Here is a 22,287-nt window from a genome sequence, read left to right as displayed (position 1 = left end):
GGCTATGAGCCATCAGCACAACCCCAGCTTGGCGAGAGGCTCAGGTAAAGGCTAGGGAGGGGCGACTGTGACGGTTTATCGACACCTAGACAGAGCAAGGAGTCAACGAGGGGTTGACTGGAACTCTGGCTACTGTAGGGGACAGGCCTTACACCAGGTGAAAAGGGCAACGTAGAAAGTAATGAGAGAAAGCAGAATGAGGCTGCTTGGAGGTAGGACTGACCAGACATACCTATGGGCAGAGGGCAAAATATGGGACAAAGCCTGGACAAAATGGAAAACAAAAGGGTTGAAGATAAACAGAAGCTAAAGACTCAACAGGCCAGTCATGTGTCGGCAACAAAAAACAACTGTACTGGCATGTTGGTGGTGTGCATAACAAAAGACAATCACAAGTGTGGTGAAGTCCATTCACTATCAGCTGTCCCATTTTTCAACTATTTTGGGGTTCACTGGTTCCCCAAACCACCATGCACCACCCCGGTCCCTGATGCCGACCTCTGAACTCGTTCCATCGTTTTTTTGTTTCCATACACGTCGAGAGAGAGGAAACTGATGTCAATACACAAGAATGTGTAATCCCATTCCTCGCGGCCTCACGTCCTCTGTGAGAAAACAATATTGTCCGTGAGGTCACAGCTTAGGAATCCCAGAGGCTAAGGCGGTGAAAATTATGACATATTTTAATTAAATCTTTCACTTTGCGAATTGGCAGTTGGAAATCCCATGTTATGGCTTTTTATCTCTCTCCCTTCCCCCCCAATCTCCCTGTTGGATTCTATCTTTCATTTCTCTTTTTTTCCTTTTTGTTTTCACTCCATGGAAGCCTTTGAGGTGTCAGTTTAACAAGTTAAGCTCTTTCGCTTCACGTCACAGCCCGACGAAGCCTACATTCGAATTGCAAGGCAATCAAAATAAAAGCACAATTACCAATCAAGTGATCAAAACAGACCGGCTTATGGAGACTTTGAAGTATTAATCCAAAGAAATGAGTGAAAAATTCCCAGAGAGTGATGTGGGCTGGCCAAAATGTATGCTGCTGTGGAGTATAGCACTATGACCACACAGGTGTGAAATACATCCAACACTATTCTCTGCTTCACCATGAGAGCAATCAAAGCTTGACTGGATCTTTTTGAACAACCCACAATTTCAGTGTCACACCACATAAGCATGCACATGTCCATGTCCATAAGCAGAGCTCAGAAGCACAGTGTAATAGGATGTGTCAGGGTCATGGTTGGTTTCCATGAGTCCAAGGCCTCCAGGCAGCGGTGTATGTCTAAGCTAGCAAGGGAGTGGGTGTGTAAGTGAGTGAACAGCTGAGTGACACTGAGACAGTGAGAGGCGAGGAGGGAGAGAAGGTAGTGCCCTTGCAGGCCAGCAGATGTCCCTCCATGTTTATAGAGGAAGAGGTGGACTGGTTACCTGACCACTGAGTAAAGGCTACTCTTCTTGTCATCTTATATATCTGCTCGCACGCACAAACACACACACCTTTCATTTTTTCCAGTTACAAATTATCAGATCTAGCAGATCTGTCCATTCATCACTTTCTTACAGGTAATACAGTACACATACAAACACACTTTGGTGCACAGGCCTTCCTACTTTGATATAAATGAAGGGAACACATATCAACATGTGTCGCATATTGTTTCAATTTAACACTTTCAGCGTGACATTAACATCAAAATGTTTTAAAATCCATTTTAGCAGTCATGGCAGGAGAGTATAAAACGGTTTGCAAGACAAAAAGCTGTTTCATCCGTGGCCATAGACTTCTAAACTCAATGGCCTTTACGTCTTCACACCAATATTAAAAAGTGAAAAGATGATTAAAAAGAGGCCCTGTCACGTCACTGGGCTAGCATAAGGGAGCCACATGAGGTTTATAATGGGCTGATAGCCTGTGGCCTCTGGCTGATATGTGTGTGACGGTCCATTCCATTCGATAGGCCTTTAAGGCCTTTGAGGCTATCCTACAAAGGAAACACTCAGTCCTATAACACACACACACAGAGCGCAAAACACCTACGTACGCCATTGAACAAACAGAAAACAACTAAGAGACACACACACACACACACACACACACACACACACACACACACACACACACACAGCAGCCACAGTTCTCGGTTCATAATTCTTCACATACTTGTTGAAACCATACAGCTTTCTCGTGCCGTGACCAGCTGGTCCATTCAAGCATGTTAGTCATCTATGTTTCCAACCGCTGAAATTTTTACAGTGTTTCACAGACTTCATTGAATTTCAGACAGTAGGAAAACTAGCCGTCTAATTCTGACTGAAAGGTTGCTTTGGTTAGTGACACACAAGCATCCTGCGCCATTCACCTATTAGGACCATTAATTAATGAGACACTGGCTCTTACCTAAAAGGGAGAGAATCAAATAAACAACATGCAGCCACAGTGAATCATGGGCAAAAAAACATTTTACAAGGCTTTTTCCACTTTGTTAATTGGCAAAAAGAAAAACACCTTCACATGGGGGAAAAATTAATATTCAAGAGCAAGCATGAGTAAAAAAAAAAACCACACACACACGAACTCGCACAAAAACGCACACAGAGGGCTTGGGATCCAGCAAAGACTCACCACAAGCAGCCTATGGGAAATCAAATGAATGCGATGAAGTACTATGTAAAATACTGGGATCATGTTTCAGCAATCATGTGACAGTAATTGTTTCCAACAAACTACAACACACTTAAAATAAATATGCATGTAAGCCAAATCAGTCACTGTGAGCGTCGACATACATTAATGTTGCAAAACTCCAAACATATCAATGGTAAAGGCTGTATTTTCTTATTACAGATAATAAATAAATTCAGCTGTAATAAGGCTACTATTATTATTTCTTAAATGTGTGATGAATATACTAAAACTATGCTCCTGAACCTAATCTCCACCCAACACACACACACACAAATACACACCTTCTACAGTACATACACACACAGCAACTCCCCCCCCATCCCCCCCCCCCCCTCCCCCCCCCCCCCCCCCCCCCAAAAAAAAAAAAGCCTCTTCACTCTGTCGATTACTTCCAGCATAACAAGATCTGGGGCCGCTCAGGTTCCAAGAGCTGGTCCCCTCTTGTATATTTTTGTGATGGGATACTAATTCATTCTCAGAGGCTCTGCATAGCAGTAGCATGACACCGACTCTTACATCTGGCATTGGACACTGAACTGGAAGCTGCGCCAACTTGCAGTAAAAGTTCCAGGCCAACAGGCAGGGAGCGAGTTAGAGGGAGTGAGGGAATGGGCTGTATTGTGTTGGGCTGCCTGCTTCCCCTCTGCCCACCACTTCCCCTGCACCATAATTTGCTCCCGGTGCTGCAGAGGCTGATTTAGCCCAGCGGGACCTGTGACTCGATCCTGTTCTATTTGGCTGAGATGAGGATGAGCAGTTGGGGAGAGATGAGATGGGCGCTCAGGGAATGAGGTGGGGTTTTTTTGAGGGGGTGGCTGCAGCTATTAAAAGTATAAAGTCTATGTATATTCGTGAGATTGTGTGTGTGTGTGTCTGTATTTGGTATGCAAGAAACTGCCTGCATGTGTGTGTTTTGCTCGGCTTCTGGATGTAGGGAGTGTGATTTCATGTGGTGCTCCAATCAGAAAGACAGAGATGGGCCTGTGTTTGATTCATCCCTGTGTCTACCCTTCATCCTCCTCTCTCCTGCCTCTATCCACATGGAGGGGATCAGGCCTGACGACAACGGTCTGTGTTGAGTTACACGCTCCAGCTTTTGTTTGTGGAAAAAGCAGGAGGAGCGCACACCATGGTCAAAGTGATGTTAAATGTCCCGTTTAGGAACAACAGCAGCATATGGACAGACATTGCCCGTGAACAGAACAGGGCAACATGTAGAGCGTCATGAGATGAAAACGCTGTCTAAGGAAAAGCTTCAAAGCTTTGTGCATGGTCTGATGGCTCATTAACCACTTCAGAGCTTTCAACCACATTTTGTCTGAGAAATATGACTGCTGCAGGAACTACACTGACACACATGCTACATCGCTGTGAGACCTCAATATATCATTTCCAAATTAATTTGATAGAACAGAATAATGGCTGTAGGAAAATTTGACTTTCTTGCTTTTGTTTTGCATTGTGCATCCTTTAATTGGTACATGGGTAGAAATGTGCAGCTACAGCACAGCAGTTTCAACAAATGTGAGGGCCCTCAGCTGTGAAAAGAGGACTGCGTGTCAAAGTCACGCCCCTTCCAGTAGAGCTCATGGGACCTTAGATCGGAAAAAATATGAATGGCAGTGAATGGGGAGAGCAATATTATATTTTGTTCCCGTTTGAGTTGCGACATGAAATCTAAATATGTTGTTAATGAATTTAAAACATTAATTTTAAGGTCAAGAAAGTCATACTTTGTGGTAAAACTGTTGAGATATACAGTACAGGCCAAAAGTTTGGACACACCTTCTCATTCAATGCGTTTTCTTTATTTTCATGACTATTTACATTGTAGATTCTCACTGAAGGCATCAAAACTATGAATGAACATATGTGGAGTTATATACTTAACAAAAAAAGGTGAAATAACTGAAAACATGTTTTATATTCTAGTTTCTTCAAAATAGCCACCCTTTGCTCTGATTACTGCTTTGCACACTCTTGGCATTCTCTCCATGAGCTTCAAGAGGTAGTCACCTGAAATGGTTTCCACTTCACAGGTGTGCCTTATCAGGGTTAATTAGTGGAATTTCTTGCTTTATCAATGGGGTTGGGACCATCAGTTGTGTTGTGCAGAAGTCAGGTTAATACACAGCCGACAGCCCTATTGGACAACTGTTAAAATTCATATTATGGCAAGAACCAATCAGCTAACTAAAGAAAAACGAGTGGCCATCATTACTTTAAGAAATGAAGGTCAGTCAGTCCGGAAAATTGCAAAAACTTTAAATGTGTCCCCAAGTGGAGTCGCAAAAACCATCAAGCGCTACAACCAAACTGGCACACATGAGGACCGACCCAGGAAAGGAAGACCAAGAGTCACCTCTGCTTCTGAGGATAAGTTCATCCGAGTCACCAGCCTCAGAAATCGCAAGTTAACAGCAGCTCAGATCAGAGACCAGATGAATGCCACACAGAGTTCTAGCAGCAGACCCATCTCTAGAACAACTGTTAAGAGGAGACTGCGCGAATCAGGCCTTCATGGTCAAATAGCTGCTAGGAAACCACTGCTAAGGAGAGGCAACAAGCAGAAGAGATTTGTTTGGGCCAAGAAACACAAGGAATGGACATTAGACCAGTGGAAATCTGTGCTTTGGTCTGATGAGTCCAAATTTGAGATCTTTGGTTCCAACCGCCGTGTCTTTGTGAGACGCAGAAAAGGTGAACGGATGGATTCCACATGCCTGGTTCCCACTGTGAAGCATGGAGGAGGAGGTGTGATGGTGTGGGGGTGTTTTGCTGGTGACACTGTTGGGGATTTATTCAAAATTGAAGGCACACTGAACCAGCATGGCTACCACAGCATCCTGCAGCGACATGCCATCCCATCCGGTTTGCGTTTAGTTGGACGATCATTTATTTTTCAACAGGACAATGACCCCAAACACACCTCCAGGCTGTGTAAGGGCTATTTGACCAAGAAGGAGAGTGATGGAGTGCTGCGGCAGATGACCTGGCCTCCACAGTCACCGGACCTGAACCCAATCGAGATGGTTTGGGGTGAGCTGGACCGCAGAGTGAAGGCAAAGGGGCCAACAAGTGCTAAACACCTCTGGGAACTCCTTCAAGACTGTTGGAAAACCATTTCAGGTGACTACCTCTTGAAGCTCATCGAGAGAATGCCAAGAGTGTGCAAAGCAGTAATCAGAGCAAAGGGTGGCTATTTTGAAGAAACTAGAATATAAAACATGTTTTCAGTTATTTCACCTTTTTTTGTTAAGTACATAACTCATTCATAGTTTTGATGCCTTCAGTGAGAATCTACAATGTAAATAGTCATGAAAATAAAGAAAACGCATTGAATGAGAAGGTGTGTCCAAACTTTTGGCCTGTACTGTAAGCTTTTTAATTAGAAAGACTCAAGAGTACACAGGAGGAGGTCGCGTATGTGGCGTCAAAGCTTTCGCTCGCTTCCTGCAGCTTGGCCTCCCCGCTGAAATTCCACTGTTTGATGATTAATTGATTTATGATTGAAGATGTCTGTGTGTTTTGTGCCAGGTTGCTGTCACTCCAAGCTGCAGGAAGCGAGCGAAAGCTATGACGTCACAGACGCGACCGCCTCCTGTGTAGTTTTTCTAATTAGGTTTTTTTCAAAAGCTTATATCTCAACAGTTTTACCACAAAGTATGACTTTCTTGACCTTAAAATTTATGTTTTAAATTCATTAACGACATATTTGGATTTCATGTCACAACTCAAACGGGACCAAAAGATAATATTTCTCTCCTCATTCACTGCCATTCATATTTTTTCCGATCTAAGGTCCCATGAGCTTCACCGGAAGGGGCGTGACTTCGGCACTCTATGGCCAGAAAAGTGTTTCTGCAGAACATTATGATGTCACAGTGAAGTTGACTTTTGACATGTGGATATAAAATGTCATCACTTAATCACTTTATTCTATTAGACATCTGAATGACATATGACATATGAATTCTTGAGTTACAGCCAAATGTGTTTTGTGAGGTGTGAGGTGACCTTGACCTTTGATCCCCTGAATTTAATTAGTTCATCCTTACGTCCAGGTGGATATTTGCACCAAATCTGAAAAGACTGACTCAAGGTGTTCTTGAGATATCAGGTTCACATGAATGAGATGGATGGACAACCGGAAAACATAATACCTAAGGCCACAGCTGTCCATTAAAGGCACTGTATGTAAGAATGTGGCCAAAACGGTTACTGCACTCAAATTCAAAATACTGCCGCAAGTCGTGTCCGCTCCCCCTCCCCTACAGATTCGAGGTTGCTGGACAGCGGCACGCTGGAGACTGATTTGTTTGCCCACGGGCGGCTGCCATGGCAAGGCCGCGTCGCCGCGTCCTTGATCTTCGGTTTTCCAGCTGACCGTTCAAGCAAGTCCGGCTTCTCTGCTGCTAACGCTGCTGCTGGGATACAGCTGAGGAGGACCCGGCTGCTAATGCTATGTACCGGGACACTGCTAATGCTGCTTGCCATGCTGCTGTAGCTCAGTCGTAACTGTAGCTGATGCTGAGACTCTACTGACTGCGTGACTGGTAGACGGCGGTGGGTGGCGCAACAGGCCAAAACACAAATTCAAAACATAAACATGATTTGCGGACCGTAAAAAAAATTTTTTAAATGCGAATATTCTGGCTGTACTATTGTTGTTGGTGAGATCAGTATGTTATATGAACATTATTCCTTAGTCTCTGTGGCATATTAGGATGATTTTATGACTATTTGCTTTAGATTTCTGACATAGAGCTCCTTTAAGTGGAGGCATAAAAACAGACAAAAAAAATTCAGAGAAAGAATTGTCAATAACTTCTCTAAGAGACCTCACTCACCAGGTAAAATTGCTCCAGCCTCCCTGACATGAACACTGCCCTCTTCCCCATCGCCCTCTTTGTGTCCTCCGATCTCTCCATAGTAGAGGGCAATAATCAGCTCTAAAATGCGGATAAACATGGGCAGCTGCTGATCAGTAATGGACAACTTCAGGCTCTCCACCATGGTCTGGATCTGAGAAAACATGGAGGAAAAAAAGCATGAGAGATTGTTTAAATTTTGAAATATGATTTGCTAAATTACATGTTTATATGTGAAATGGGCTACAGGCCCAACCACTTCTCGTGGGCTCCCACTTAATGTGAATAGGAATGTTTAATAAAAAAAAGGGGGAGCGCTGCCCCAGGCCTTGTAGGAACTAGTATGGATTCCCCTTTGGCCAACTGTTGGATGCTGAGAGTTGCATGTGGAAGAGGCAATTTCTGCTTCTGTGAAAACAAAGTTATATGATGACCTACAGCTACAAACCACAAATTACAGTCTAAAAACAAGTAGACGTACTGCACAGAGTAACAAAAAGGAAGTAGATACATTCCATAATATAAAAACAATAGCAGGATAAAAGAAGTCAGGTCCAAATGGAAAGAAATGTACGTACACAAGACATGCAATGTGAGTCAGTGTATTTACTGTAATTATCTACAGCAGCTGCAGAACTTTTCATTTAGGGAGAGGGGTTTGTATTGTACATTTTGTATTATACAGTGTTAATAGTTAGAAATAACAGAAGAGGCACCAGAATACAGTCAAAAGTGGTATTAGTAATGTAAATGCTTAACATGGTGTAACAGATACAACTACTCTAAATTAAGCAAATCTTTTATGTGTGATTCTGTTGATGGCACACCATGAAAACTTTATTGGCAGTTACTAAACCACACAGCTTGTTACTGACTATTTGTAGATTGGAAGGAGTCAGTTCTGCTTTAATTCGGCCTGTTGAGAAAATTTGTTTAACAGATAAATGGGCCTGAATTAAATGTACCATGCTGTAGCTTTAAAGTGGAGAGATGACAAACTCAATACAGACAAACATAAACCAAAGACAGCCGCAATCAATTTTCTGGTTGGACTGTACAAGAGATTAGAAAATCCCATTTTAACATAGGGTTTTAGAGGTCAAAAATGTATCAGCAAAAGCAACTAGATACCACTTTTTCCATTGGAAATAGTTAACTTCAGACAACATAAACAAATCTCTACCACATTAGAGAACAAGACAGCTAAGACTGTGATTTTCAACAAACATCTTCCACTTTTCTACTGAAAATGAGTAGAAAAATGATGGTGACTGCCTGTAATCATTACCTGATGAGAGGACTACTTTTTGATAAACAAAACAATTACAACTGTTTTGAAATTAAGCTAATTTAAGATTGATTCTCAACATCAGTGGCATAGTCCAAAAGCTATTCCTTCATGACATGAGATAGTTATCTGGACCGATTGTTCTCAATTATATAAACATGGTTGACTAGTTCTTGAATAAACATTGATTAAATTGGCCAAGATAGGAATAGCACATTCGTCAAACCTACCACAATGAAACAACGTGGCATTTTTCAGGCCAAAATTAACTGAGATGCTGATAAAAGTCAAATCTCTTTAGAGACCACCTGAGTCAAAATAAAAAAATACTCAAAGTACTACAGTGACACACTGTGTCTTGCAAAAACAAACCGCTGTCTTCCATACATATTCAGAACAATGGACTGAAATGAGTCACTATCCTGTTATTGATCTGAGAACAGCTAACCTAACAAAAGTAAGTCACATGTTCCTCTAACTTTAAACTGGTATGACAAATTTAAACATTTTCATCACTGAAATGTATCATATGTTTGGGTGATACCAAAATTACATTAATACAAGACCCATTTCTAGATCTTGAGATTTGGGAAGATAATGACGATTACTGAGTTAGTGCTAAAATTTGGAGGTGCTCACTTTGATGACAGATGGGATCTTGGAATTGATGTTGTCATAGGTAAAATGGAGACGTGTCCTGAAGGAGCATTTGTACAGCAGGGGGTCTTGGTAAAACTCGATCTTGCCACTGGCATTCCGCTTGTCCAAGCACACAGTACAGTCAGCAAAGTTGATCATTTTCCTTAGGACCAACTCCGGAGCTTCACAGAGAAAAAAGAAAACAAAAATTAACGTACATGATTTTGCATGTAACACATAATAGGTTGACCCACTACATTTGACACAAAAATCAAACATTTCAACATACATGCTTTAGACATGTATGCACACTGAGAAATGCCCACCCACAAAGAGGTATCATTAAACACAAACCAAGGCAACTACAGACACACTAACAGAGAGTAGGCCCTGACAGTAAATCCTCATTATCTGTGATTTAGGGAATCTGGGGAGATGACACTACGACATCACAGAACTGCCGTGTACTAACAATTACAAGAGGTACAACCAAGTGGTTTGTGCTTGTGTGCGTGTGCATGTGTGTGTGTGTGTGAGAGAGAGTTAGATCATCACACATCATCAGATTCTCAGTTGTCACTGACTCACTCACCCCTGACGGACTGATAACAGGACTCATCATTCCCAGAATTATTTCATTCTCTAAACAGTGCCAGTAACTACTGTTGTAACCACTACTTGCTGCACATGTTGGAATGGCCTCCCTTAACAAGAAATTCCACAGCGATAACACTGACTGAAAATGACTACTTCTGTGTTGATACGCTTTTGTGACTTGAAAGAACCAGTTTGTTCTTCAGGGTTATGATGACAGGTCAGGTTTAAAATAAATGGAATTCTCTGGCACAAACCTGAGAACCCCAGAAATGAGTACTGCGCCAGAGCTTCAAAGTGTAATTACTAGGAATCCTTTAGCAAGAAAGATTATAAAAGTTAATTGTTGTTGTTGTGAAACATCTGCAAGATTCAGGAAAAGCCTAGCATGCCAGGTTTGTGCCACACAAAACTCCCTGTTAGATCTGCATCATTGAAGAACAACATATATTCAAAGGACAGCTTCAACACTTAATGCAGAGCACAACAATGTGACAAATCAATGTTTGTCATCAAAGAGTTCCATGGAGTCTGTGGTTGTCTATGTTATATATTCGCAGCTCTAGTCAGAGCCATCCATCAAACACTACTCTACTGGAGACTGGGTAAAAGCAATAGACTAGCAGATCAACAAGTCACTGACGACCTCTGACAAACATTATACAACAATAGGGCAGGTAATGTCAAAGGTAAAAAGGACTGGTCAGCAAGATTATTTTGATCTTGCTCTTGTCAAGTGTTCCAATCACAGACTGTATGAAAAGATGGGCAACATGACAGCTCCCAAATATCCCAATCGCCCTCTGGTGGCTCGCTGCAGCATAGGTCATAAACCTTGCCTTAACTATGTTCGCGAATGGGGCGTAGGCCAAACTAAAAATTTAAAGTACACATCAAATAAATTTTTCCAAAGATGGTTCCTGTCATTTTAGATAGTTCTTATCCTGCTGATGCATGTTCAAGTGTCCATTTTTCTGATAAATTGGTTTTAATTAGTTATTTAATGCTATAAAAGGAGGATGTGATGTCATGACTGACAACTGTATGTGTCATTCAAGGTGCTTGAGTTGGGCCACTGGGTCTGAGTTGGTCGGGTATATGGGCGGGAATTCATATCCCTGGATCCACTCTCCAAAAACTACAGCCTGGACTCTGGCTCCAAATGTCTTCACCAGCGCAAAATGGCAGCACTCATATCCTGGATATTTTGGCTTCATTTTTGTAAAGTGGGAGGAAGTGCAGATGCACCATCCATCTTTATATACAGTCTATGGTTCCAATATGAATGTGCATTCTTGGTTTGATATCCTCATTCTTCCCTACAAGTAATTAGTGTCTCTACCAAGGAATTAAAACCCCAAAAATAAACAAAACACATGAACCATTTAGCCATCAAAGCAAAGTTCCACAAGGACTGCACCTCCTACTTTTCTATTTACAGTGGCATGCTCAGGTTTAAAATCCCCTACCTCATTCATCTTTTGTGGTTTTAAATGTGAGCTCTTGTCAGTGTCAAAGCCCCACTCTGCATTGGACTTCCACATGCTCCAATCAGACAAGGGAGTCTGAATATGAGACTACTCTGGCAGCTGACATTGGGCATTTACACAAAGAGCCATGTTTAAACTTGTCTAATATGTCTGTTTGACCTCAGTTTGAACTAACTAAATTAAACACTTACTGTAGTATATAGGTTCTTGTCTCAGTGGATTTACTAGTTAATCCCACTACCAAGGAATGTAAGCAGCCATTGCTCACCAGTGATGTCCATGAAGGCCCTCTCCCATATATCGTCCACAGTGTAGCACTCTGCTGAGGTAATGTTGACTGACAGCACAATGTCATCTTCCACGTACTTGAGGATCAGGTTGTTCACTACAATGTTCACGTTGTTCACCACACGCCTGATCAGGCTCTGCACGTAACCTACAAACACATATATGAGAAACATCTTAAACTGCACAGTAAGTCCACATAAAAACATAAACAAAAAGCTTACCTAATAACAAACACACATGCATACAGGGGGACATAGTAGCTACATAAGCACATATATTCTAGCATATCAGGACACATTACCTTATTGCTGAGATACCTTAAAAGAGTAAAATCCAGGGCCACATTCCCTTAAAGTCAAGGCTCAATACCACTGACCCCCCCATCCTCATTGGCTCGTAAATAAGAGGAGGTTCTGACATGTTATTTTTCGCCTCAGTCTATCCCTTGGACATGTAAAGTGAAAGAAGCTAAATATCCATAAGAAAACATTTTTACTCCTCACCCTGTCTGAGCAGCGCTACAAATCCTAGGTGAATTTATGAATCTCTGAAGAGCTCTCCTCTCAAATGCTAAGTCCTGTTTAACCAAAAACTATGCACATGCTGCCTTAAACATATCCCTCCCAAGCCTGTTAAACCACTGAGGAGCCTCAATGTTCACTTAAACATAAGCATGATTCATTGGATTAGCATACACATGCCTTTACACATACAAAATACAGAACTTTATACATATTTATAAAAGATATGGTCTTAGGAATGCCTGAATTGGAAAATAAGAGACACATTCTGCCAATAATGTGAAGAAAAAAAACAACCAAATGGGCTACCTGTATGAAAACACTCCGTACACATTAATTTTATAATGTGGTGGTTGGACAAGTTTATGTCATCACTTAATTTCAAAATGTTGATGTATTATGGGATATGAATAGAATGAGTGAGAGGAACTTTGACATTTTGTGGTGATGGAGAGCAAGGGCTAGAGAAATCAATTTTGTACAAATGAAAAAGAAACAGGAATACAGAGATAGATTTTTTTGTTCAGGGTAAGAAGTGGGGGCCGGCGGCTTTGTGGTGAACAGGCAGAGGGATGTAGCAACCAAGAGCGAGCAGGAGAGAAAGAGCAGTCCGATAGATTGGGTTTCAGCAGAGCTGGGGGAGCCATCCTGCAGTGTTACTGGTACCTCCTAATGGCCACAGTAACACCCAGAAACAGAAGCTTTGCAGGAAAAACATACATGCTAAGGTCATTACTCAACGAAGTAAGAAAGAACTTAAAATATTACAGACAGGGGAGTTTCTACCATAAAATATGAAAATATACAGTAATAAATCCTCCTAACCACAGGACCAATGGCATTATTCATTCCTCCCATGTACTGTTAAACACAGTCACTACAAGTTAAAACATATAAACCTTTAATGCTTTTCCCTTATTTTCCAAACCAAATGTTTGTCTTCCTGTATCTACATGCCTGGCCCAGGGCAGAACAGAACCGATAATTAGGCAGAACTAAATGGTGCTGTTGATGAAAATATTTATATGAATTGGTTAACTGTTCTGCCACTTGTACACAGGCCCGACTACGCATTAGCATAATCCAATTGACAAAATTCTCATGAGTTTGCTGCCTGACCAAACAGAGTGGCAGGAAGAGAGGATGACATAATATAAACTCAACTCATAAACGCAATGTGTGTTCGTGACATTTGTGCGTGGCCTTGCATGCATGCATGTGCTTGTCTGCGTTTGAGTGTGCGCCTGGCTGCTTTCTTGCGTGCATGAATGTGGCTGTGTGTGTGTGCCTGTGGTTCTGGGGTCAGTCAGAAAGCTGCTGTCGCACCTGCAGCCTGGGCAGTAAAACCAGCACTTTACCTCCTGCTATTTCCTTCTCTGGATCTAATTTACCCGTGTCAGAGTGTCTTTCTTGCACTCTCTTACACTTGCTAGACCTCCTTCTTGCCTCGGACAAAAAGTCCAGGGCCCCGATCCGTCTCTCTGCGAGCCATCGCACTGCTCTGAACTTCTGTAAACAATTGACACAGCCAGCACCTGTGCTGCGGCCCACAGGGAAGGAACCCACTTAAAACTGTTCAACCATAAAATGACTGGAAAAACCAGCTCCTTTATGTGATCTCAGAACAGGCGAAGTACTCTCTTCTGTGCAATACAGGAAAGAAACACTATACTGTCCATGCTCACTATTTTTCCTATATATGGAAAGTATTAGCAGCTATCAGCCTTGCCAGTTATTAGCCATGGTGAGAAAGACTGACAAGTCCATCAGACAATAAATGTACTGTGAGTGTGTGTTATTCTTAAATGTAATTAGCAGAGTTAGCAATGTAGCAAAGAGAATACATGGTAGCTACTGTGGGACATAGCACACCCTGTTGAGTATAGTTCAATTTTTTTTTCTTTTTACATTTTTTCTATAAAATAGAAAATACCAGGAACGTAAACATAGTGGTACAAGGATCTCACTTCCACCATGGATACACTGCAGGCAATTAGGTCGCTACTTGATTATCTTAGCTACTCTATTAGCTCTAGGGCCTCTTATAGTAAAACTGTAGATTCACAGAACCCAACCATGCATGGTACAGCAGGTCTCCAGAACAGAAGAAAGCTCCAGCTGGAGAAAGCTCCAGCCTTTACCAGTATGGGATATTCTCTATCCATAAGTAGCATTTCACAGTAATACCAGAACAGCTGCTGTATTTATTTTCTGAGCAAAGACCCCAGTACCAGGACAGCAGTAGCACTGGACCATGGATTTATCTCAGGAGTGTGTTTGCATTTCAGTCCATGCAATCTCCTCCAATCACACGCATACTTACACAACCATGCATGCACGCCCAGTTCTTGGACACACATAAAGAAACCGAAGCACACATCTGTCATATAAATTTAGGTGTATGCACTAACATAACAGTACATACACATGCATATAACACACACACCAACATGCAAACCTAATTGAGCCTAAGTAAAATGTAAATTCTGTGCTTTTGTGGCAGGATGGGAAACAACACAACCTTCCAAACTGCAGTTGTTACCTTGAGAAATCAAAATTTGCTTTGAGTATTATTATCCAACCAAATAAGAATGGATAGGACTGGAATTTGGAGCCCATATTTTGTGATCCAGCTCAATGTATTTGTTCAATAGGTAAAAACAGACGAAATGGTCCCTAAATGCTCTTGTGCTCTTGATGGAAAAGGCTGATATAAAACATTGGTGGATAACTACACAAGTCAACTATAGGCATGGAAGAACCTATACTAATTAATATGATGCTTGCAGATGCAGATTAACATTTTAATCAAAACAACGGTCAAAAATAATGTGACAAAAAGAATTTGCAGAGAAAAACTATCAAACTGCAAAGACACTTCACACTAACTGTCCTCATGCACATGCGAAATGAACATTTTTGTGGTTCTTTAGGAGAGTCCAGCTTTGATACAGCAAATCTTGAGTATAACTTTGATCCACCCAACTCACAGGTACCAGGCTAAACTTTTATGCTTGCCACTATTAAATCTCTTTGAACTCATACAAAACAAAACACATTTTCAACAGTGTGAAAAGGGCCAAAGCAGGATTACCCTGGAACGCAGAAATGCGGTTCTCACAAACAGTGGCCGCTGGTCCCCCACAAGCAGCCGTAAACATAATCACTCACAGAATCGCCCAAGGTGGAAGCACTTGGTCTTTGGTCTCTGTGTGGCTACCAATCCCATGGCATATGAATTAACATCACTATTTTCCACCACAGGGAGAACAGGGAGGATAAATTCATTCAGCATGTGAGAGCTTAGGGCCAAATGACTGGATAATTGCTGGTGGCTGCTTTTTAGTGTCAGCCGTGTTTTGTTTTGGTTGTTTTGAAGGGGAGGGGAGCAGACGCAACACAGAGGTTTGTCAACGTAGATGCTGACGAAGAGGTAAGAGTAGCCATTACGCTGCCATGGTCTTACTGTTAACACAGGTCTTTCTTTACACACACACACACACACACACACACAGTCCTACCACCCATCCAGACACATCTGCTTGACTGTGTCTATCTTTGCTTTCTGAGACAGAATGATTGAAGTGCAACCAACTTCAAATTTTGGGAAGCAAGGCTGTGGCTTAAAGAATAAGAATGGAGACCAGACAAGGCACATTCCAGTCACCTGTTTTTTACCCCAAATCCAACTCCTACTCCTGTAAAACTGAATTTTTGCCAGTGGCAAGTCCAACCCAAACTTCATATTCTTATTAGTTTTTCTGACATAAGACAGTTTCGACTTAGCATGCAGCAGGCCTGTGTTAAAATAGTAATGCACCTGAAAAATTTTTGTAAGCTGAAATGCTCTAGATAAAGAAAATAAAGAATTAAACATAACACACATATAGCTTTCCTTTAATGGCTTCCTATTTTTTTGTTGTACTGTCTTGCATATTATATATCTATATAATAACGGTTATTTGCATAGTGGGTGAATAGTTTCCTTGTGGATCAAATATGGTAAGTGAGCTTGAACAAGCTCTTGACAGCCTCTCTTAAATCTCAGCTGATAACAGATACATTAAGGCCCCGATGTGTAGGACTTTCAGGTTTTTGCCTTTGGTGACTCTTCAGACTTCTTTAGTGGTGGTATCAAAACAGACGCTGCAGCAGACAGTGGGGCTAGCGATATGCATTTCAGTATCTTTAAGGATATACAGCATGGAGAACATTATAAGGTATTTTCTTTGGGCAGAAATGGAAAAGCTACTTAAGATGACAACACCATCTGTATAGTGGACTATCACTTGCCAAAATAAGGTACTCACTAGGCTAATGATTGAATGTGCACTGCCATGAAATGCTGTTATGTGTCCACACTTTCCAAAAACATCCTTTAACTACATTAAAGATTCATGACAGGTTTGTTTTGTATCTTATTCTTAGGAAAACATCCTATGTCTGAGTCATAGCAGGTTAGTTTTACCTCATCTACCTTTTAACCTCTACCTTTTAATTAGAAAGGCTGGGATTACAGCATTCATCTGCTTCCTCACTGTTATTGAGGTGCTGCAACCTTTGACCTCAGAGTTGTCTCTACAGCCTGTAATGGGTTGAAACAAGGTCCACCACTGGGACAATGTTGGGTGTGCACACAAATTAACAGATACACTAAAAAACATAAGCACAGACACACAGACACAGACACAGACACAGACACACACACACACACACACACACACACAAACACACGCCTGGGGGATCTGTTGGAGGCAGGCCCATAGGGAGATGCTGGGATGTGAGGCACCCTGCTTTAACAGCTGGGGAGAGATATTATCTCATAACATCAGGCCTGGAAATGGATCCTCCCCAGATACAACCAGCCAGGAGTGTAGGTTCATACATTCATGCATACTAGGGCTCTGGGAGTGAGCCTTATGGTTAGGTGTTAGACTATGACCTAGCTCTTAAAGCTCAAGACCCCCATTTCTCTCCTTTATTTTTCTTCATTTTTTTCTCTCTAAAAGCCATATCTTTTCATTACGATTTAGTCTCCTCTTTGCCACTTTCTGTCTTACCTTTGACATTTTCTCTGGAAACGTGTTTTTTTCCACAGTGTCCTGTCTTAGAGTATGTTTGTTGAGTATTTTTATTAGATTACAGAGGCTGTGCATCCTTTTACACTTCTACATACATTTAAACAAGATTCAAATTGTCTGTGCCAGCATAAACGGAAAAGTTTTCTATCTAATGTGAGGTCTGTGATTGTGTCTTTCTAAAATACAGTTACAAACTGATAAAGAAAAAGCCACATACATTTTTAGAAAGCCATTATCCAGACCCAATCAAACTAGGCCATTATTTGTGAGGCGCAGTAAAGTGCTGGAGTAAGGCAGGCATGGAATCCATGGCCCTGTAGGAGGCATGTGGTCAAGTGGCCTTGTTGATAAGAGCCATCATTGTGTGATTTATCACAGACACATCCCCCATGCTCCCCCTGGTTGATTTACACTGGTTAAAAATGCAGTGCTACACAGCTCTTCCCAAAAAGTATATTTCTCACAATGTAAACAGGTATTATCTACATTAAAATCTGACACTGACCTCTGCAGGCACTGGGCTACAACAAGCCAGTGTTTTTAAATCCAATTATTTGGTCTCTTTAGCATTCTGAAAGGCTAAAAGAAAAAATTTGCCATAGTGTAATAGGTCCTAATCTCAGTCTTACTCTGTGGCCCCATCCTCCCCCACAGAGGCCGCGCCTGCCCTGGTGGTCATACTCTAAGCAGGGAGGTGGAATAGCCTCACTGGCCCCAGGGCCATCACTCACCTGGGGGCAGGTCCGGGTCGCTGGGGGCAGCCTGCTGGAGGCGGCGGGGCTTGGCCACGGCCTTGGAGCTGTCTGAGACACTGCGACTGGTAGAGCTAGAGCCGCTCTCGTGGTCATCCTAATGAAAAAACAAACAAGAACACCCCTGAGGATAGGTAGTGAAGGAAACACAGGGTTCTACATAAAGCTCTACAGAACTAGTGCATGGAGATTTACTAAGAATAGTTATTTTCAATAATAACCAGATTATAGTAACACTTCACTTTACTATAGTGTTCAGTAGTAGTATGGGCAAACAATAGAGGGTGGCAGTGCTGGTGTTGGCGAAGTTAATCTCTGTATTAATGTAATGCTTTGACAGCTACACTTCTCTGTCACCTGTATCTGGTTATTGATAATAATCCAATTATTGGTGTGCATGTAAGATGAGTATCTTTTCACCTGCATGGCTGTGTCCATAATGAACAGAGGAGCAATTAGAGGGCATCTACTATACACCACTGTTTCTAGCTCCCCTTTACACCAAACCTTCCCACTAACTTTCCTCCCATCCCCATTTAACAACCATCTCCATGGGCTCTACAAATAAACTCTGGTCCTCAGATGAGGGTGAAGGTCTCTCCTCCACAGCAGCACATGTCATCTGCACTCAGAGACCAGCAGCCTGTTAAGCCAAGGAATGCAAGTACAAGATCTGTGTGTCTGTTTATGTGTGCGTAGGAATGACGATGAAATGGACATCCCCTTCAGAGATGAGCCTGAAGATAAACAAAATCATCCAAGATTTGGGTTGAGGAGCTTATTTATTAGTTTAGCTTGTAGAGTGCCTTAACCCTCTGTAACAGGAGGTGCAATTAAAACACAAGGGAAATGAGGACAAAACAGGACTGACAGCCAATGACTGATCTACTGCTAGGTACAATTTTAACTTAAGCTTAGAAAATCAACAATTGCACTACAAGAGCAATATGCAATATAGCAATATGTTTAAACACTCTCCTAAAGCTTAAAACAGAAAACCAAGGCTCTCATATCTGATGTCATCAAGTAACAAACCCTGGAGAAGCTCCATTAACAATAAAGAGACTGACTTTGTGGACTTGTAAAACTTCTACAAGCAGATTGTCACCTTCTCCAGAGGGTCTTGGTCATCGTGTTTCTAAGTTTTAGTGGTGGTTTGCTGTCTTGTTTCCAAGCTTAGGGTGGACTTGCATGTTCACAGCTTTTAATCAACAGTTTATTATCAGAGATTATGGGATGTGTTAAATCTGTTTTTGAATGCAGAGGTCAGAGTTGGAATACAGCCAGCACTACTGTAAAAACCTCTTCAATCATAAATCATCAGTTTGGAGAAATAAGGGAGAAAAAAATCAAAGCACAAAATATGTACTATGACTACTACAGCTAAAGTTCTACTCCTCTAAAACTACTATGTGTAATTCAACAAATACCTCATATTCATATTCACAGTAGACATACGCCTGCAACAAAGGATGGTAAGAAGAAAAGAATCAAATATATTAGAACCATTCCAAAAATAGAGAAATCAGGAAAAAGGTGGAGAGTTGAGTGAGTTAACCCCCAGTATGGCATTGATTAGGGGTTATTGCAGCACTGTAACCTTTTCACAGTCAGACCGGGCGATAAGTTACTTAGACAATACAGACAAAGAACACATGTGTTCAGCATTTAAACAGGAGATCAGCATGGCAGAGTGTCTCAGGAGTCACTCCGTATCCTGACAAATGTAAACACTGAGGGTGTCAAAACCAAATATATTTTGCTACTCTATGCGTACATACTTCATTCACACATACTCAAATGAGCAAAGGAAAGCCCATAGCCACATCTTCCAAGCAAGGCACATGTTGTACATAGTGTATATTTACGTACCCCGCACAATTAACACACATTCCCTGGTTCTGACACTATTTAATGACAATGAACCCCTTTCTCTCTTTGTGGTTAAGTAATGAAGATTAGGTTTTAAACATACTTTGCATAATTTCAGTTGTGGACAGACTGTCAGAGAAGCAAGTAACCCCCTAGTGCGGTAATGTAAACATGCAATTGCCAAAAGAGACGAGAGAGGCTCTGGCAGAAATATTTACACTTTACTTCAGTAAGGGCCTTTGCGGTTGAGCTGCACTATTCAGGCAGTTTTTTCCCCATCAGTGAGTGGTGGGAATTGGTAAACATGAGGGGAAGAACAATAAATACTTCATCAAGGTTCCAAAAAATAGAGATTGGCAAATAATAAGATGTAAATTTTGTTTCTCATTATTCACACTTCATTTGTTAGCTTCTCATCACTTCAAACATTGCATCTGAAATATTTAGAGATAAAATAAAAAAGGAAAAAGGCTGTTTTTACGATGAGGTAAGCTTATAATGATAAGACATGTTCCCATGTTGAGGTGTTTAGTTTACATCACAATACACTACTTGAATGCATTAGAATTACAAACAGTTTGACTCCCCAGTAGACTCTCATATCTATACCTAAAGGAATGCCTGGCCCTGCAGGCCAAGAGTACATTGAGTTCAACAACTCAAACTGCCACTAAAGAACAAGACTGCCAAATTTGGAAGTCGCGCAATTAAGCGCTCAATGTCACTGTGGGCAGTGAGCAATTCTCCAGAGGCGAAAAATGCCTTTTCAGAGGGAAGCCCTGGGACAAATGAAGCCTGCCTCAGCTGCTGCTGGGTAAACTGATCCCTCCAATGCCACGGCAGGGCACAGGACAAGGAGGGAGGGATGAAGGGATAGAGAAGGGGGAGACAAAAGGACCAGGAAAAGGAGGGGTTGCTTCCCCTGCAGGCATATCAACTCAGCTGTTGACCAAAGATGATGGTAGCAAAAAAGGAGAAGAGAGACAAGAGACAAAGAGATAAGTGGAAAAAATAACAGAGTGAGAAAAAGTGAGACAGTGAGACACAGTAGCTAAAAGACAGAAAGAGAGACTTGGAGAAAATTAAACCAGAACAGAGGCACAGAAAAAAGGAGCAGGTCCTGGCAGTGTGAGTGACAGGCAAGGGGGACCCCCTACTCAGAGGGTAAGTGGGCACCCATGGAGGGTTAGGGCACAGGAAGGCCAGGCCTGACCTCTGTCCCCCTGCAGACGTCTGGCTCAGTAAGGGACTGGGAGGCAGTGTGTTGAGCCTGTCTGGAGGGTCGACCCTCATCTGAGATACTCAACACATTAGGTAAACCCCGCCATCACCTCCAGCTATTAGAAACAACACCTCTGCAGATACTGTCACAGTTGTCCTCGTACAAACAAACAAGCTATAACTCACAGATACCAGAACCCAATAAAATCTTAATTGCCACTGGCCATGTAATGTGTACGTATATCGTGAACAAGTAAAACTATAAAAAAATAATACCCTTTATTGTCCGGTAAGTGGACCATTTCAGGCTACAGCAAGCTAACATTTGAACAGTTTGATGTGATGACATCTAATAGGACATAATAACTAAATTTGCCCAACTGAATTTTATTTTAATTGAATATGTTTTCCAGGCATCTGTTTAAACTGTTTCAAATATAAGTTTAACACACACTTTAAAATAATTTTAGCCTACTGGAAATAATATGTGCATTACTCAGTGTAAAGTGTGTGGGGGGGAAACAGAATAATGGTTTTACTGCAATTGCTTGTCATTTGAGGCTTCCACTGTGACAACTGTTGGCCTAAAGCAAAACAAAATTGCCACAGTTTGTTTTTACTGCCCAATGCACATTTCTTAAAAAATAAAATATGACATTTTATTTTTTTCCCTCCACAAATTACAAAGCAATTTTTCAATTTCAGTTGAACACACAGGAAAAAATGTTGGCAGGGATTAGCAGTCAACTACCCTGCATGCCTGCAACTGCCTGATCTTTGAAACCCAAACATTTTTAAAACTGGTCAATTTCACACAGTTTCTGCAGATTAATGGCTGCATGCAGAAGATCATTGCTGGATAAACACACTTTTTATTATTGTTGTTTTTCCTCTGCAGGTTGCCGGCGAACTCATGCTGACATCAAAGCAGCAGGCCTGGAGATTGGAGGCCATGCAGTGGAGGCCAAACGCCTATTGAGTGAG

At 41.7% G+C, this 22,287-nt stretch overlaps 1 protein-coding gene across 2 annotated transcripts in view; it reads right to left on the bottom strand.

Moving 5' to 3' along the window:
- Nucleotides 1-22,287, bottom strand: part of vps13b (vacuolar protein sorting 13 homolog B) — a 354,297-nt gene that overhangs the window by 312,185 nt on the left and 19,825 nt on the right. For both annotated transcript variants that reach the window (XM_078171989.1, XM_078171988.1), the window contains exons 4-7: nucleotides 18,190-18,307; nucleotides 11,837-12,004; nucleotides 9,485-9,666; nucleotides 7,537-7,711 (exon numbers count right to left, since the gene is read on the bottom strand). In XM_078171989.1, the coding sequence (XP_078028115.1) occupies nucleotides 7,537-7,711; nucleotides 9,485-9,666; nucleotides 11,837-12,004; nucleotides 18,190-18,307 (643 nt within the window). The remainder of the gene's footprint in view (nucleotides 1-7,536; nucleotides 7,712-9,484; nucleotides 9,667-11,836; nucleotides 12,005-18,189; nucleotides 18,308-22,287) is intronic.

This window comes from Epinephelus lanceolatus, chromosome 10 (assembly GCF_041903045.1).
Source record: "Epinephelus lanceolatus isolate andai-2023 chromosome 10, ASM4190304v1, whole genome shotgun sequence".
Taxonomy (NCBI): Eukaryota; Metazoa; Chordata; class Actinopteri; order Perciformes; family Serranidae; genus Epinephelus; species Epinephelus lanceolatus.
This window is presented reverse-complemented; position numbering and strand designations above follow the sequence as displayed.